Source organism: Lethenteron reissneri, unplaced genomic scaffold (assembly GCF_015708825.2).
Source record: "Lethenteron reissneri isolate LAM-NWPU_2019-01 unplaced genomic scaffold, ASM1570882v1 scaffold_1937, whole genome shotgun sequence".
Taxonomy (NCBI): domain Eukaryota; kingdom Metazoa; phylum Chordata; class Hyperoartia; order Petromyzontiformes; family Petromyzontidae; genus Lethenteron; species Lethenteron reissneri.
Genome location: NW_026891704.1, coordinates 57,428 through 76,853, shown reverse-complemented (window position 1 = coordinate 76,853; position 19,426 = coordinate 57,428). Strand labels below are relative to the sequence as shown.

Here is a 19,426-nt window from a genome sequence, read left to right as displayed (position 1 = left end):
TAGACTCAACACTGCCCATAGACTCAACACTGCCCATAGACTCAACACTGCCCATAGACTCAACACTGCCCATAGACTCAACACTGCCCATAGACTCAACACTGCCCATAGACTCACACTGCCCATAGACTCAACACTGCCCATAGACTCAACACTGCCCATAGACTCAACACTGCCCATAGACTCAACACTGCCCATAGACTCAACACTGCACCATAGACTCAACACTGCCCATAGACTCAACACTGCCCATAGACTCAACACTGCCCATAGACTCAACACTGCCCATAGACTCAACACTGCCCATAGACTCAACACTACCATAGACTACACTGCCCATAGACTCAACACTGCCCATAGACTCAACACTGCCCATAGACTCAACACTGCCCATAGACTCAACACTACCCATAGACTCAACACTGCCCATAGACTCAACACTGCCCATAGACTCAACACTGCCCATAGACTCAACACTGCCCATAGACTCAACACTGCCCATAGACTCAACACTGCCCATAGACTCAACACTGCCCATAGACTCAACACTGCCATAGACTCAACACTGCCCATAGACTCAACACTGCCATAGACTCAACACTGCCCATAGACTCAACACTGCCCATAGACTCAACACTGCCCATAGACTCAACACTGCCCATAGACTCAACACTGCCATAGACTCAACACTGCCCATAGACTCAACACGTAGACTCAACACTGCCCATAGACTCAACACTGCCCATAGACTCAACACTGCCCATAGACTCAACACTGCCAATAGACTCAACACTGCACATAGACTCAACACTGCCCATAGACTCAACACTGCCCATAGACTCAACACTGCCCATAGACTCAACACTGCCATAGACTCAACACTGCCATAGACTAAACACTGCCCATAGACTCAACACTGCCCATAGACTCAACACTGCCCATAGACTCACCTGCCATAGCCCATAGACTCAGCACTGCCCATAGACTCAACACTGCCCAGAGACTAGCATTGCTCATAGACTTACAATGCTCCAGACATGTTTCTGTAAATCAATGTTGTAATTGTTATTGATCAGTCGACACAATCTGCCTGAGCCGATTTACACGACAGGGTTTTTAACATTGATTCATGTTCGTGCAAAATGTTCCATTGGTCATGTGATACACACACCCACTCATCCACCCACTTACTCACCCACCCACTCACCCACCCACTCACCCTCCCATTCACCCACCCACTCACCCACCGACTCACCCACCCACTTACTCACACAACCACTCACCTACCCACTCACCCACCCAGTCATCCACTCACTCACCAACTCTTCCATTCACCCACTCACCCACCTAACCACACACCCAAACACCCACTCACTCTCCCACCTAACCACATACTCAAACACTCACTCACTCACCCACCTAACCACGCACCCAAACATCCACCCACTCACTCACCCACCTGACCATGCACCCAAACACCCACCCACTCACTCACCCACCTCACCACACACCCACCTACCCACTCACCCACCTCACCACACACCCACCTACCCACTCACCCACCTGACCACACACCCACCTGACCACACACCCACCTACCCACCCACTCACTCACCCACCTACCCACACACCCACCTACCCACTCACTCTCCCACCTCACCACACACCCACCTACCCACTCACTCTCCCACTGATCCACTCGGCCGCTCACTCACCTCTGCCAGGGGCTGTGGTCCACTGCTGCTGCTACCGCCCCGCATCTCAGTGTCAGCTGAGAACCACGTCACACATACACAGTCTCATTACACACACACACAGTCTCATTACACACACACACACAGTAGTGTTACACACACACAGTCTCATTACACACACACACACAGTAGTGTTACACACACACACAGTAGCGCTACACACACACAGTATCGTTACACAGACACACACAGTAGCGTTACACACACACACAGTAGCGTTACACACACACACAGTAGCGTTACACACACACACACACACAGTAGCATTACACACACACACACACACAGTAGCGTTACACACACACACACACCGTCTCCTTGCCAGCGGGCCTTCGACAATTCACGCCTCAAAGTGCACCCAGCCGGGCACAAGCGCTGTGGTGACGTCATCGTTGGCACGTGTGCTCTCACCTGCACGGGAGGAGCCGCCTGATTGGTCGAGAGCGGGCGGTTCGGCGCCATCCAATCGGTCGCCTGCGTTCTGCGGCCCGCCATCTGCCTGGTCCCCGTCGACGCGGATGCTGCGATCCGATTGGTCGACGGCAAGGCAAACAACGCCATCCGATTGGTCGCGACGCGATTGGATGTGGTCGTGACGATCGCTCCGCTCCGATTGGTCGAGCGAGCGTTGGTTTTCACCGCCGCCAGGGGTGATAGGGCAGTCGACCCGGATGTCCTCCACCTCCTCCTCCTCCACCACCTCCTCCACCTCCTCCACCACCTCCTCCACCTCCACCACCTCCTCCCCCTCTCCATCTATCTCCACGCTCCGTCTCTCTCTCTCTCGTCCGTGTCTCCCCTCCTGTCCCCGTGTGCCCAGTCCCACGTTCCCCTGGGCCTGGGCTGCATCGTCTGTATCCCAACCGTGCATCTCCATCCGTGTCTGTAGCCCCGGCTCCTGCCTCTCTATTCCTGCCTGTCTCTCTCGTCCTGTCTGTCCATCTAGTCCCTTGTCTCTCTCTCGGCCTGTCTGTCTCCATGTCTCTCTCTCTACCCCTGTCTGTCCATCTAGTCCCATGTCTCTCTCTCTCCATGTCTCTCTCTCTATCACTGTCTCTCTCTCTCGTCCTGTCTGTCCATCTAGTCCCTTGTCTCTATCTAGTCCTGTCTGTCTCCACGTCTCTCTGTCTCTCTGTCTCCATGTCTCTCTCTCTGGTCCTGATGTCTCTCTCTCTGTCCCTGTCTGTCCATCTAGTCCCATGTCTCTCTCTCTCCATGTCTCTCTCTCTGTCCCTGTATTGTGTCTCCCCATCACTATCCTGTCCATCTCGAGCCCTCTCTCTCTCTCCGTCCCTGTTGTCCATGTCCCTATCCCCGTCTCGTCTCTCTCTAACCACGCGGCCGCCATCCCCGTGTCCCTCTCCTCCCCGCGTCTCTCCCCTCCCACGCCCTCGGCCCGAGCTCCCAGCCCCAGGTCCCATCTCCCTCCCCCTCTCCCTGTCCACACGCTGGTGGTGCGCTGGTGGTGCTGGTGGCGGTGGAGATGGTGGCCCCGCTGTGATGCAAAGTTAAGTTGAACGACACCAATCTCAATTTTGGAGCTTTCGTGACTGCAGGAATTATTCTTTGGTTCTTTCAGTAAAGTCACGTATAAAGATAAAATAATACATTAAATAATAGCATACTATGACGTTTCGATTGCAACACAAACAATCATCATCAGGCATAAAAGAAATAGCAACAAAAATCTAAGCAGAAAACTATAGACAGACACACAAGCAGACAGACATCACAAAGACACACAGAGAGAGAACACGTATCGGCAGAAAGTTCTCTCTCTGTGTGTCTTTGTGATGTCTGTCTGCTTGTGTGTCTGTCTATAGTTTTCTGGTTAGATTTTTGTTGCTATTTCTTTTATGCCTGATGACGATTGCTTGTGTTGCAATCGAAACGTCGTAGTATGCTATTATTTAATTTATTATTTTATCTTTATACGTGACTTAACCGAAAGAACCAAAGAATAAGTGAACGACACCGTTGGTCCATTGGAGGACGCGAGACTCACGTGGTTCACTGAGAATGACCTCAAACACGTGGAATTCCATCACTTCCAAAAGAAGGGAGCTCCTGGCCACACGTTAACGACAGCTCAAACGAGTGGCACAGATCAACATCATCATCACGGGGACATTGATAGCAGCAGCCATAGACTTACACAGAGTCGTAGATTAACAGCGAGATCCATAGACTCACCACACAGAGACCCATAGACTCAACATTGCCCAGACTCACCACACAGAGACCCACAGACTCACCACACAGAGACCCACAGACTCACCACACAGAGACCCACAGACTCACCACACAGAGACCCACAGACTCACCACACAGAGACCCACAGACTCACGACACAGAGACCCATAGACTCACCACACAGAGACCCACAGACTCACCACACAGAGACCCACAGACTCACCACACAGAGACCCACAGACTCACCACACAGAGACCCAAAGACTCACCACACAGAGACCCAAAGACTCACCACACAGAGACCCACAGACTCACCACACAGAGACCCACAGACTCACGACACAGAGACCCACAGACTCACCACACAAAGACCCACAGACTCACCACACAAAGACCCACAGATTCACCACACAAAGACCCACAGACTCACCACACAGAGACCCACAGACTCACCACACAGAGACCCACAGACTCACCACACAGAGACCCACAGACTAACCACACAAAGACCCACAGACTCACCACACAGAGACCCACAGAATCACCACACAGAGACCCATAGTCTCACCACACAGAGACCCACAGACTCACCACACAAAGACCCACAGACTCACCACACAGAGACCCACAGACTCACCACACAAAGACCCACAGACTCACCACACAGAGACCCACAGACTCACCACGCAGAGACCCACAGACTCACCACACAGAGACCCACAGACTCACCACACAGAGACCCATAGACTCACCACACAGAGACCCACAGACTCACCACGCAGAGACCCACAGACTCACCACGCAGAGACCCACAGACTCACCACACAGAGACCCACAGACTCACCACGCAGAGACCCACAGACTCACCACACAGAGACCCACAGACTCACCACACAGAAACCCACAGACTCACCACGCAGAGACCCACAGACTCACCACACAGAGACCCACAGACTCACCACACAGAGACCCACAGACTCACCACGCAGAGACCCACAGACTCACCACACTGAGACCCACAGACTCACCACACAGCGACCCACAGACTCACCACGCAGAGACCCACAGACTCACCACACTGAGACCCACAGACTCACCACACAGCGACCCACAGACTCACCACACAGAGACCCACAGACTCACCACACAAAGCACCATAGACTCAACATTGCCCACAGACTCAACGCTGAGACAAACACATAGAGGAGGAGGAGGCTGTAGGTCTGCTCTAGACCAATCAGTTGCAGGGACAATTCTTGCATTATGATCAGAGCGTGTTTATTTGCACGCTTTAACTACAAGATTTGTGGTTAACGCAGACAACATGATGATGATGATGATAATGATGATTCCTCGTAGCGGTAATCATTACACTGGTCAACAAATAAAACCCATTTTTTTATGGCCTGGACTTTTGCAGCTGTTCTAGACTAATTTCAGGGTGCCGATTCCAAATCTGATCTCAGATTTGCTCTATCACACCTCATTTTTAAATCCTTTATATTAAGTTCACTTGCTTGCTTGCTTGCGCGCTTACGACCGTGCAAATCTTTCGGTCGTTGTTTAAACCCACTTCCCGTGATCCAATCGAGCTGACATTTTGCACACAGACTCGTTGTGCGTGACAATTTATTTTCGTGAAAAAAAATGTCCAACATTTTACACTTTTTAGGAAAAAAAAAAATTTCATATTTAATAAAAATGAAACGCTTACTCAAGAAAAACAGAAATTAATAATAAAATAAAACCGATGCCACGCATATAAAGGTTTTATAGTGAAAAACTTTGTTTTTACGGGTTAATTTTTTATGCTATCGGCATACCCCATTTTCATTGATTTTACCCCAAATTAACTCTGTCACTTATGATTGCAAGTTGTTGCGAGTCAGTGACTGCTTTAGTGTTAAAATATGGTGCTGTATTTTTTAGGATAGTGTGTTTATAATATAATTTTATGTAGATATCCACATTTATTTAGTATTTTTCATCCGCAGTTTTGATTGAAAATGCAATATTTGATATCTCAAAAACCTGATGTGATAGACAAAAACTGATGCCAGATTTGGAATCGGCACCCCCAAAAATTACCTTAAAACCGTTGGAATACCTCATGCCAGAACAAGTGTGTTGACCAGTGTTATCAGTGTATATTAGCTGTCGGAACATCTCAGCACCTCCTGCGGTGTTATTCTAGCCGGAAAGTTGTATAACAAAGCCCCTCAATTTCCGCATCAAGCGAGCGTTCTAACTCACGTCCGCCGACGACGACGGCGGCGATGACGACGATGATGGGATGAGGATATCTGTTTGGGCGAAGCTCGTAGCGGCGGTGGCGGCGTTTGTAGCGCAGCGCCTGTAGGTGTTATTCTTGCCGGAAAGTTGTATAACAAAGCCCCTCAATTTCCGCATCAAGCGTGCGTTCTAACTCACGTCCGCCGATGACGACGGCAGCGATGACAACGATGGGATGAGGATATCTGTTTGGGCGAAGCTCGTAGCGGTGGCGGTGGCGTTTGTAGCGCAGCGCCTGTAGGCGTCCTCCAGGCTGAGGGCCTGAAGCTCCAGCTGTCGCACGCGCCGCTGAGACTCGGCCAGGAAGTCCGGAGATGGAGAGCGCGCGAGGCGGGGTGGAGGAGGTGGAGGTGGGGGTGGTGATCGTGGACCTCCGGCTGATGGAGGAGGAGGTGGAGGTGGGGGTGGAGGAGGAGTGATGTGAGGAAAGACGGAGAGGGAGGGGCGTGTGAGTGAGCGTGTGGGTGAGCATGTGAGTGAGCGTGTGTGTGTGTGACGTGTGTGTGTGTGGGTAAGCGTGCAGGTGAGAGTGCGGGTGAGCGTGTGGGTGAGCGTGTGGGTGAGAGTGTGGGTGAGCGTGTGTGTGTGGGGGTGAGTGAGTGAGCGTGTGTGTGTGACGTGTGTGTGTGACGTGTGAGTGAGTGGGTGGGTGAGCGTGTGGGTGAGCGTGTGGGTGAGCATGTGAGTGAGCGTGTGTGTGACATGTGTGTGTGTGGGTGAGCGTGCGGGTGAGCGTGCGGGTGAGCGTGTAGGTGTGCGGGTGAGCGTGTGGGTGAGCGTGGGGTGAGCGTGGGGGTGAGCGTGGGGGTGAGCGTGGGGTGAGCGTGGTACCTGTGAGCGTGTGTGTGTGACGTGTGGGTGAGCGTGTGGGTGAGCGTGGGGTGAGCGTGGTACCTGTGAGCGTGTGTGTGTGACGTGTGGGTGAGCGTGTGGGTGAGCGTGGGGTGAGCGTGTGGGTGAGCGTGGTACCTGTGAGCGTGTGTGTGTGTGTGTGACGTGTGGGTGAGCGTGGGGTGAGCGTGTGTGTGTGAGTGAGTGAGCGTGTGGGTGAGCGTGTGTGTGTGAGTGAGTGAGCGTGTGTATGTGACGTGTGTGTGTGGCGTGTGAGTGAGTGGGTGGGTGAGCGTGTGGGTGAGCGTGTGGGTGAGCGTGTGGGTGAGTGTGGTACCTGTGAGCATGTGGGTGAGAGTGCGGGTGAGCGTGGGGTGAGCGTGCGGGTGAGCGTGTGGGTGAGCGTGGTACCCGTGAGCGTGATCTGCCTCTCCAGCAGCTGGTTGTGTTCCTGCTGGAGTCGCAGCTCCTTCCTCAGAGTCGACATCCGCTCCACCTACTCCGGAGAGGAGGAGAGAGGGACTGGTGGGTGGGTGGGTGAGTGGGTGGGTGGGTGAGTGGGTGGGTGGGTGGGTGGGTGGGTGAGTGGGTGGGTGGGTGGGTGGGTGGGTGAGTGGGTGGGTGGGTGAGTGGGTGGGTGGGTGAGTGAGTGAGTGGGTGAGTGAGTGAGTGGGTCAGTGAGTGGGTGAGTGGGTGAGTGAGTGGGTGAGTGAGTGAGTGGGTGGGTGAGTGGCTGAGTGAGTGAGTGGGTGAGTGAGTAGGTGAGTGAGTGAGTGAGTGGGTGAGTGAGTAGGTGAGTGAGTGAGTGGGTGAGTGAGTGGGTGAGTGGCTGAGTGAGTGGGTGAGTGGCTGAGTGAGTGGGTGAGTGGCTGAGTGAGTGGGTGGGTGAGTGAGTGGCTGAGTGAGTGAGTGAGTGGGTGAGTGGTTGAGTGAGTAAGTGGGTGAGTGAGTGGCTGAGTGAGTGAGTGGGTGAGTCACCTGTGAGTCCGAGTCCCGCTGCCGTGCGAGTCTTTGCCGTGAGGTCTCCTCTCTCGCCGCGTTGAGCTCCGTCTCCAGACGCAGCACGGCTCCCCGCAGACCTGCCAGCACGGCAACCACACGGGACGATACCTCACTCACTACTCACTCACTCACTACTCACCCACTCACTCACTCAACTACTCACTCACTCACTCACCTACTCACTCACTCACTCACCTACTCACCCACTCACTCACCTACTCACTCAACTACTCACTCACTCAACTACTCACTCACCTACTCAACTACTCACTCACCCACTCACTCACTCAACTACTCACTCACCTACTCAACTACTCACTCACCTACTTAACTACTCACTCACCTACTCAACTACCCACTCACCTACTCAACTACTCACTCACCTACTCACCTACTCACTCACCTACTCACTCACCCACTCACTCACTCAACTACTCACTCACCTACTCAACTACTCACTCACCCACTCACTCACTCAACTACTCACTCACCTACTCAACTACTCACTCACCTACTCAACTACTCACTCACCTACTCAACTACTCACTCACCTACTCAACTACTCACTCACCTACTCACCTACTCACTCACCCACTCACTCACTCAACTACTCACTCACTCAACTACTCACTCACCTACTCAACTACTCACTCACCCACTCACTCAACTACTCACTCACCTACTCAACTACTCACTCACCTACTCAACTACTCACTCACCTACTCAACTACTCACTCACCTACTCAACTACTCACTCACCCACTCACTCACTCAACTACTCACTCACCTACTCAACTACTCACTCACCTACTCAACTACCCACTCACCTACTCAACTACTCACTCACCTACTCACCTACTCACTCACCTACTCACTCACCCACTCACTCACTCAACTACTCACTCACCTACTCAACTACTCACTCACCCACTCACTCACTCAACTACTCACTCACCTACTCAACTACTCACTCACCTACTCAACTACTCACTCACCTACTCAACTACTCACTCACCTACTCAACTACTCACTCACCTACTCACCTACTCACTCACTCACCTACTCACCTACTCACTCACCCACTCACTCACTCAACTACTCACTCACTCAACTACTCACTCACCTACTCAACTACTCACTCACCCACTCACTCAACTACTCACTCACCTACTCAACTACTCACTCACCTACTCAACTACTCACTCACCTACTCAACTACTCACTCACCTACTCAACTACTCACTCACCCACTCACTCACTCAACTACTCACTCACCTACTCAACTACTCACTCACCTACTCAACTACTCATTCACCTACTCAACTACTCACTCACCTACTTAACTACTCACTCACCTACTCACTCACTCACTCAACTACTACTCACTCAACTACTCACTCACCTACTCACCTACTCACTCACCCACTCACTCACTCAACTACTCACTCACTCAACTACTCACTCACCTACTCAACTACTCACTCACCCACTCACTCAACTACTCACTCACCTACTCAACTACTCACTCACCTACTCAACTACTCACTCACCTACTCAACTACTCACTCACCTACTCAACTACTCACTCACCTACTCACCTACTCACTCACCTACTCACTCACCCACTCACTCACTCACTCAACTACTCACTCACCTACTCACTCACCCACTCACTCACTCACTCAACTACTCACTCACCTACTCAACTACTCACTCACCTACTCAACTACTCACTCACCTACTCACTCACCTACTCACTCACCCACTCACTCACTCAGCTACTCACTCACCTACTCAACTACTCACTCACCTACTCACCTACTCACTCACCTACTCACTCACCCACTCACTCACTCAACTACTCACTCACCTACTCAACTACTCACTCACCTACTCACCTACTCACTCACCCACTCACTCACTCAACCACTCACCCACCCACCTACTCACTCACCCACTCACTCACCTACTCAACTACTCACCCATTCACTCACTACTCACTCACTCACCTACTCACCCACTCACTCACCTACTCACTCACCCACTCACTCACTCAACTACTCACTCACCTACTCAACTACTCACTCACCTACTCAACTACTCACTCACCTACTCAACTACTCACTCACCTACTCACCTACTCACTCACCTACTCACTCACCCACTCACTCACTCAACTACTCACTCACTCAACTACTCACTCACCTACTCAACTACTCACTCACCTACTCACTCAACTACTCACTCACCTACTCAACTACTCACTCACCTACTCAACTACTCCCTCACCTACTCAACTACTCACTCACCTACTCACCTACTCACTCACCCACTCACTCAACTACTCACTCACCTACTCAACTACTCACTCACCTACTCACTACTCACTCACCTACTCACCTACTCACTCACCTACTCACTCACCCACTCACTCACTCAACTACTCACTCACCTACTCAACTACTCACTCACCTACTCACCTACTCACTCACCTACTCACTCACCCACTCACTCACTCAGCTACTCACTCACCTACTCAACTACTCACTCACCTACTCAACTACTCACTCACCTACTCACCTACTCACTCACCTACTCACTCACCCACTCACTCACTCAACTACTCACTCACCTACTCACCTACTCACTCACCCACTCACTCACTCAACTACTCACTCACCTACTCAACTACTCACTCACCTACTCACCTACTCACTCACCCACTCACTCACTCAACCACTCACCCACTCACCTACTCACTCACCCACTCACTCACCTACTCAACTACTCACCCACTCACTCACTCACTACTCACTCACTCACCTACTCACCCACTCACTCACCTACTCACTCACCCACTCACTCACTCACTCAACTACTCACTCACCTACTCAACTACTCACTCACTCACTACTCACCCACTCACTCACCCACTCACTCACCCACTCACTCACTCAACTACTCAACTACTCACTCACTCACTACCTCACTCAACCACTCACTCACTCAACTACTCACTCACCCATTCACCCACTCACTCAACTACTCACTCACCTACTCAACTACTCACCCACTCAACCGCTCACTCACTCACCTACTCACCCACTCACTCACCTACTCACTCACCCACTCACTCACTCAACTACTCACTCACCTACTCAACTACTCACTCACCTACTCACCCACTCACTCACTCACTACCTCACTCACTCACTCACTACCTCACTCACTCAACCACTCACCCACTCACTCAACTACTCACCAACTCATTCACTCACTACCTCACTCAACCACTCACCCACTCACTCACCCACTCACCCACCCACTCACCCACCCACTCACCCACTCACTCACTCACTCACCAACTCAACCACTCACTCACTCACCCACTCACTCACTCACTCACCAACTCAACCACTCACTCACCCCATGCTCACTCACCCACCCACTCACCCACTCACTCACCCACTCACCCACTCACTCACCCACTCACTCACTCACCCACTCACTCACCAACTCACCCATTGACTCACCCCACACCCCATGCTCACCTTCCCTCTCCTCCTCCCATCTCCTCGTTGCCACGGCGACTGCCTCCTCCCCCCTCCTCGTTGCCACGGCGACTGCCTCCTCCCCCCTCCTTGTTGCCACGGCGATGGTCTCTTCACCTTTCCTCGTCGCCGTTTGGACCGCCTCCCTCGCCTCCGCCAGCTCAGCCTGTAAAGTCGTTGCCACGGCAACGAGACAGCCATACTTCACCACCTGGGTACCTCACGACACGCCCAGGGGCACCCCCAGTGACAGCTGCCCCTTTGGATTCGTCTGGGGGGTGAGGAGGTGGGGAGGGGGTGGTGAGGAGTGGGTGGTGGTGACATGGTGAGGAGGAGTGGGTGGTGGTGAGGAGGTGGGGAGGGGGGGTGAGGAGGTGAGGTGGTGACATGGTGAGGAGGTGGTGAGGGGGTGGTGAGGTGAGGAGGAGGAGTGGGTGGTGAGGTGGTGGTGGTGAGGAGTGGGTGGTGAGGAGGTGAGGTGAAGGCGTGGGTGGTGGTGTGGAGATGGTGGTGAGGTGGAGGTGGTGGTGAGGAGTGGGTGGTGGTGAGGTGGTGGTGGTGAGGAGTGGGTGGTGAGGAGTGGGTGGTGGTGAGGTGGTGGTGGTGAGGAGTGGGTGGTGAGGAGTGGGTGGTGGTGAGGTGGTGGTGGTGAGGAGTGGGTGGTGAGGAGTGGGTGGTGGTGAGGTGGTGGTGGTGAGGAGTGGGTGGTGAGGAGTGGGTGGTGGTGAGGTGGTGGTGGTGAGGAGTGGGTGGTGAGGAGTGGGTGGTGGTGAGGAGTGGGTGGTGGTGGTGAGGAGTGGGTGGTGGTGAGGAGTGGGTGGTGAGGAGTGGGTGGTGAGGAGTGGGTGGTGAGGAGTGGGTGGTGAGGAGTGGGTGGTGGTGAGGTGGTGGTGGTGAGGAGTGGGTGGTGAGGAGTGGGTGGTGGTGAGGTGGAGGTGGTGAGGAGTGGGTGGTGAGGAGTGGGTGGTGGTGAGGTGGTGGTGGTGAGGAGTGGGTGGTGAGGAGTGGGTGGTGGTGAGTGAGTGGGTGGTGAGGAGTGGGTGGGTGGTGAGGAGTGGGTGGTGAGTGGGTGGTGAGTGAGTGGGTGGTGAGGAGTGGGTGGTGGTGAGGAGTGGGTGGTGGTGAGGTGGTGGTGGTGGTGAGTAGGTGGTGAGTAGGTGAGTGGTGAGTGATGGTGAGTGATGGTGGTGAGTACCTGGAGGTGAGTGATGGTGGAGCGAGCCTCCTGCAGCTGCTGGAGTTGCTTCTGGGTTTCCCGGTCGGACGCTACAAAGACAAAGACGCCCATGTAGCCTCAACAGACTGCTGGGGCAAGTGCTGTTAGAAGCGAGTAGCACCTAACACAGACACAAAGATACGTGCGTAGACACAGACACGCACAGACACAGACTAACACACAGACACACTGATACACACAGACACAGTGACACACACACACACACAGTGACACACACGTGACACACACTCTCCACCTGCCAGCCTCTCCTCCCGCTGGGCGAGTCGGAGATTTCGCTCCTGAAATTCCTGCTGCACTTTCACCTCGTGCCTGCAAAGACAAAGGTCCCCCATGTAGCCTTCACAGATTGCTGCGGCAAGTGCTCTTAGTAGCGAGTAGCAGCCAACACAGACACACACAGACAAAGACACACACACACAAACTCACAACAATAACCGACATTCGCCACTAAGTGGCGGTGACGTCACCACGACGCTTGTGCCAGGCTATGTGCACCTTGAGGCCACGTGAAGTGTCGAACGCCCGCTGGCAGGAGGTCACGGGGCAGACCCAGCAGGTGCCACGGGTCGACTGACCGAGATGACCGAGATGACTGGCTGATGCACCACCTGTGCCCCCTACTGTACCAACTTGCTGTGCTTTAGCCACCCGGCGCTCCGCTCGTTGTTGTGAGCGTCGCTCCTCCGCCCTCCGTTGTTGTTGGAGGGCGACTGCCTCCAACTGCCCAGTAGCGTCCTTCACGAGCCTCCTCCACCGAGGCCGATCTTGGCACCGCTGGTACCATTCATCGGCAAGTCCACTCAGCTCCACGTCCTCCTGTACCACATCACTCCATCTCTTCTCTAGCCCGTGCCGCGCCCGTTTAGCCCCCTCGATCCGGCCGAACAAAAGCTGTTTAGGCATGCGGTGGCTGGGCATGCGGGCTACATGACCCAGCCAATGCAGCCTTGCCTGCCGGAGGAGCTCACCGATGGGACTTTGACCAGATCTTTCAAGGATTTGTGAGCTCCTCACACAATCCAGCCTGGTTAAACCCAGGTTGGATCGTAGGCAGGCCAGCCTAAATGTTTCCAACCGGTGAAGATGTTCCATTAGGGGGGTCCACGTTTCACAAGCGTAGAGAAGGGAGGGAATGACCGTGGCCGAGAAGACCCGAAGCTTCGTGCAGAGCGACAGACCAGGTAGCTTCCACACAGCGTTACGCAACCGATGAAAAGATATTGCCGCTCGACTGATTCGGAGTGAGACCTCTGCTGTGAAACTGGAGACTCACACACACACAGACACAGATACACATAGAGACACACACAGACTCACACACACACACAGATACACACAAAGACACACACAGACACAGACTCACACACACACAGATACACATAGAGACACACACAGACACAGACTCACACACACACAGATACACACAAAGACACACACAGACACAGACTCACACACACACAGATACACACAAAGACACACACAGACACAGACTCACACACACACAGATACACACAAAGACACACACAGACACAGACTCACACACACACAGACAGATACACACAAAGACACACACAGACTCACACACACACACACAGACAGATACACACAAAGACACACACACACACACAGACACACACACACAGACACACACACACACAGACAGATAGGGGTGGGGGGGGGTGACCCACGCCAGCTTGTGCTGCTGGAGTCGGAGGGAGAACGTCTCCTCCAGGGCGATGGCCGCCGCCTCCCGCTCCCCGAGTCTCCCCTCGGCGCTCTGCACCCGCCGCTCCCTCTCACTCAGGGCGCTGCCCGCAGCGCGTCCGTCACACAGACGGGGAGGGAGGGGGGGAGGGGAGAGAGGGAGGGACAGAGCCGTGGGGTTAGACGTTTCGTTCCAGACACAGATGATTTCTCAGCCTCCCCTCGGCGCTCCGCACCCGCCGCTCCCTCTCACTCAGGGCGCTGCCCGGAGCTCGGCACCGCAGGTGACGCGTCCGTCACACAGACGGGGAGGGAGGTGAGGGGAGGGAGGTGAGGGAGGTGAGGGAGGGTGGTGAGGGAGGGAGGGGGGAGGGAGGGGAGGGAGGTGAGGGAGGGAGGGGAGGGAGGTGAGGGAGGGAGGGGAGGGAGGGGAGGGAGGGGAGGGAGGTGATGGAGGGAGGGGAGGTGAGGGGAGGGAGGGAGGGGAGGTGAGGGGAGGGAAGGAGGGAGGGGAGGGAGAGAGGGAGGGAGGGAGGGAGGGAGGGAGGGAGGGAGGGAGGGGAGGGGAGGGGAGGGGAGGGGAGGGAGGTGAGGGGAGGGAGGGGAGGGAGGGACAGAGCCGTGGGGTCAGACGTCTCGTTTCAGACACAGATGATTTCTCTTTAAAGACAATTTTATTTCAGAGGCCACCACCACTCACTACCACCACCACCACCTCCCACTCACTCAGCACCACCACCACCCCCCCACTCACTCACTCACCACCACCACCACTCACACCACCACCACCACCACCACCCCACTCACTCACCACCCCACTCACTCACCACCACCACTCACTCACCACCACCACCACCACTCACACACCACCACCACCACCACCCCCCACTCACTCACTCACCACCACCACCACCACCACCCCCCCACTCACTCACTCACCACCACCACCACCACCACCCCACTCACTCACTCACCACCACCACCACCACCCCCCCCACTCACTCACTCACCACCACCACCACCACCCCCCCACTCACTCACCACCACCACCACCACTCACACACCACCACCACCACCACCACCACCCCACTCACTCACCACCCCACTCACTCACCACCACCACTCACTCACCACCACCACCACCACCACCACTCACACACCACCACCACCACCCCCCACTCACTCACTCACCACCACCACCACCCCCCCACTCACTCACTACCACCACCACCACCACCCCCCCACTCACTCACTCACCACCACCACCACCACCCCCCCACTCACTCACCACCACCACCACCACCACTCACCACCACCACCACCACTCACACACCACCACCACCACCACCACCACCACCCCACTCACTCACCACCCCACTCACTCACCACCACCACCACCACCCCACTCACTCACTCACCACCTCACTCACTCACCACCACCACCACCACTCACCACCACCACCCCACTCACGCACCACCACCACCCCACTCACTCACTCACTCACCACCACCACCACCCCACTCACTCACCACCAGCTCACTCACTCACTCACCACCACCACCACCCCCCCACTCACTCACCACCACCACCCCACTCATGCACCACCACCACCACCACCACCCCACTCACTCACTCACTCACCACCACCACCACCCCCACCCACTCACGCACCACCACCACCACCCACCCACTCACCACCACCATCACCCCACTCACGCACCACCACCACCACTCACTCACACACCACCCCCCCCCCCCCCACTCACGTGTCCGTGTTCTGCACGTGGAGTTGGTGCTGCGCCTCTCGCGCCCTCAGAGTCTCGGCTTCTCTCAGCAGCGTCTGCCTCTCCTGGTACAGCGCCCGCTCCTCATCCTGGTTACACGCAACACACACGCAACACACACGCAACACACACGCAACACACACGCAACACACACACTCTGTGTGATGAATCTATAGAGTCTCTGTGTGGTGAGTCTGTGGGTCTCTGTCTGGTGAGTCTGTGGGTCTTTGTGTGGTGAGTCTGTGGGTCTCTGTGTGGTGAGTCTGTGGGTCTCTGTCTGGTGAGTCTATGGGTCTCTGGGTGGTGAGTCTCTGGATCTCTGTGTGATGAGTCTATTAGTCTCTGTGTGGTGAGTCTGTGGGTCTCTGTGTGGTGAGTCTGTGGGTCTCTGTGTGGTGAGTCTGTGGGTCTCTGTGTGGTGAGTCTGTGGGTCTGTATGTGCCAGTCATCTCGGTCATCTCGGTCAGTCGACCCGTGGCACCTGCTGGGTCTGCCCCGTGACCTCCTGCCAGCGGGCGTTCGACACTTCACGTGGCAGCCTCAAGGTGCACATGGCCTGGCACAAGCGTTGTGGTGACATCACCGCCACTTAGTGGCGAATGGCGGTTGTTGTTGTTGTGTGTGTGTCAGTGTGTGTGTGTGTTACTGTGTGTGTCTGTCTGTGTCTGTGTGTGTGCGAGTGTCAGTGTGTGCGAGTGTCAGTCTGTGTGTGTGTCTGTGTGTGTGTCTGTGTGTGTCAGTGTGTGTGTGTCTGTGTCTGTGTCACTGTGTGTGTCTGTGTGCGTGTGTGTCACTGTGTGTGTGTGCGAGTGCTGCGTGTGTCAGTGTGTGTGTGTGTCACTGTGTGTCACTGTGTGTCAGTGTGTGTGTGTCTGTGTGTGTCAGTGTGTGTGCGAGTGCTGCGTGTGTCACAACCTTCTGGCGTTGGCGCCACAGCTTGGACGAGGCCGCGTGGCTCCACTCCAGCTCCTCGCGGCGGTGACGCTGCTGCTGCTGCAGCTGCTGCTCCTGCTGCTGCTGCCGCTCCCCACCACCACCACCACCCCGGCGTTGGCTCTGCACCGCCTCACGCTCCGTGAGCTCACGCACCTGGGATACGTGCATCCACGATGTGGTGTGGATGCGCCGATGCCGGAACAGCGTGTTGGTAATTACAAGCCCATGGGCTGAGCAAAAGTCTAGCAGCCTCCTACCGTTGTTATTGAGCTGATCTGGCCCATGCCTTCCAATCACTCCAGACCAGGTGCCAGCATCATGACCAACTCGGGCATTGAAGTCACCCAACAAGATGACTCTGTCCCGAGTGGCCACTTTAGCCAGCACCTGTGAAAGGAGGTCATAGAAGGCATCTGACTCATCGGCCTTGCCTGCATCCCTCCACGGATGTTCGTCTTAGTTGGCGGCATAAGTAACCACCACCACTCCTCGCCTCCCGTTGATGGGAAGGCGAGCCCACAGTAGCCTGGGGCTTACAGCTTCCCACACCTCACCGTCACGCTCCCACGCCCCCTTCATTCTTTTGTTCAGAAGAAGAGCCACTCCCTGTTGTTTGGCAGTCTCCTGCCCCGAGTAGAGGACTGTCCACCCCTCATGGTGGCAGGACCCAGAGCCGGTCCACCGGACCTCCTGAATGCCACAGAGATCCAGGCGGTGCCGGTCCAGCTCCCGACAGAGGAGTGGCAGCCTCTCCTCCGCAGTGAGCGTTCGAACATTCCACGTGGCTACCCGCAGTGGCTTTTTTCTGTTTCTGGAGGTGCCCCGAGGGTGAAGATTCAGCCTCCTGGCTCCGCCAATTGGGGTTTGGCCAGGAGACGTCACAGATGCCTGTCCCCCCGGGGCCTCCGGCACAAGCTGATTAGTTAGAATTTTCCCACGTAATTTAGTGGTACTGAGGTTGAAGGTGGAGGGGTTTCCAACCCCTGGCACCCGTCCAGAGCCGCCTTTGGCCACTGTGGTGGCTACAGACGCCATGAGGGGAATAGCAAATTTAAATTGGCCATCCCTTCCCCATGGCATTGCTCACACAGATACACAGACAGACAGACACACAGACAGACAGACAGACACACACAGACAGACACAGATACACAGACAGACAGATACACAGACAGACACAACAACAACAACCGCCATTCGCAACTAAGTGGCGGTGACGTCACCACGATGCTTGTGCCAGGCCAAGTGCACCTTGAGGCCACGTGAAGTGTCGAACGCCCGCTGGCAGGAGGTCACGGGGCAGACCCAGCAGGTGCCACGGGTCGACTGACCGAGATGACCGAGATGACTGGCTGATGCACCACCTGTGCCCCCTACTGTGCCAACTTGCTGTGCTTTAGCTACACGGGGCTCCGCTCGTTGTTGTGAGCGTCGCTCCTCCGCCCTCCGTTGTTGCTGGAGGGCGACTGCCTCCAACTGCCCAGTAGCGTCCTTCACGAGCCTCCTCCACAGAGGCCGATCTTGACACCACTGGTACCAGTCATCGGCAAGTCCACTCAGCTCCACGTCCTCCTGTACCACATCACTCCATCTCTTCTCTAGCCCGTGCCGCGCCCGTTTAGCCCCCTCGATCCGGCCGAACAAAAGCTGTATAGGCGTGTGGTGGCTGGGCATGCGGGCTACACGACACAGCCACAGACAGACACATACACACACAGACAGACAGACATACACACAGACAGACACACAGACACACACACAGAGACATACACAGAGACAGACACACACACAGACACACACACACAAACACACACAGACACACACACAGACACACAGACACACACAGACAGACACACACACAGACACACACACACACACACAGACACACACAGACACACACACACAGACACACAGACACACACAGACAGACACACAGACAGACACACACACACACAGACACACAAACACACAGACACACACACACAGACACACAGACAGACACACACACACAGACACACAGACACACAGACACACACACACACAGACACACAGACACACACACAGACAGACACACACACACACACAGACACACAGACAGACACACACACACACAGACACACAGACACACACACAGGCAGAGT

General features: G+C 54.9%; 1 protein-coding gene across 6 annotated transcripts in view; it reads right to left on the bottom strand.

Annotated features, from left to right (window-relative positions):
• The window catches only part of LOC133339623 (trichohyalin-like), a 42,890-nt gene that overhangs the window by 4,935 nt on the left and 18,529 nt on the right, over window positions 1-19,426 (bottom strand). For 3 of the 6 annotated variants that reach the window (XM_061547755.1, XM_061547756.1, XM_061547754.1), the window contains exons 8-18: window positions 17,265-17,672; window positions 16,332-16,438; window positions 14,549-14,668; window positions 13,096-13,169; window positions 12,819-12,889; window positions 11,624-11,789; window positions 8,049-8,149; window positions 7,482-7,566; window positions 6,425-6,616; window positions 2,166-3,251; window positions 1,716-1,771 (exon numbers count right to left, since the gene is read on the bottom strand). In XM_061547755.1, coding sequence (XP_061403739.1) covers window positions 1,716-1,771; window positions 2,166-3,251; window positions 6,425-6,616; window positions 7,482-7,566; window positions 8,049-8,149; window positions 11,624-11,789; window positions 12,819-12,889; window positions 13,096-13,169; window positions 14,549-14,668; window positions 16,332-16,438; window positions 17,265-17,672 — 2,466 coding nt within the window. Of the gene's footprint in view, window positions 1-1,715; window positions 1,772-2,165; window positions 3,252-6,238; window positions 6,617-7,481; window positions 7,593-8,048; window positions 8,150-11,623; window positions 11,790-12,818; window positions 12,890-13,095; window positions 13,170-14,548; window positions 14,669-16,331; window positions 16,439-17,264; window positions 17,673-19,426 lie in introns of those variants that run through there. The other 3 variants (XM_061547757.1, XM_061547758.1, XR_009754755.1) reach the window with 3 other exon arrangements.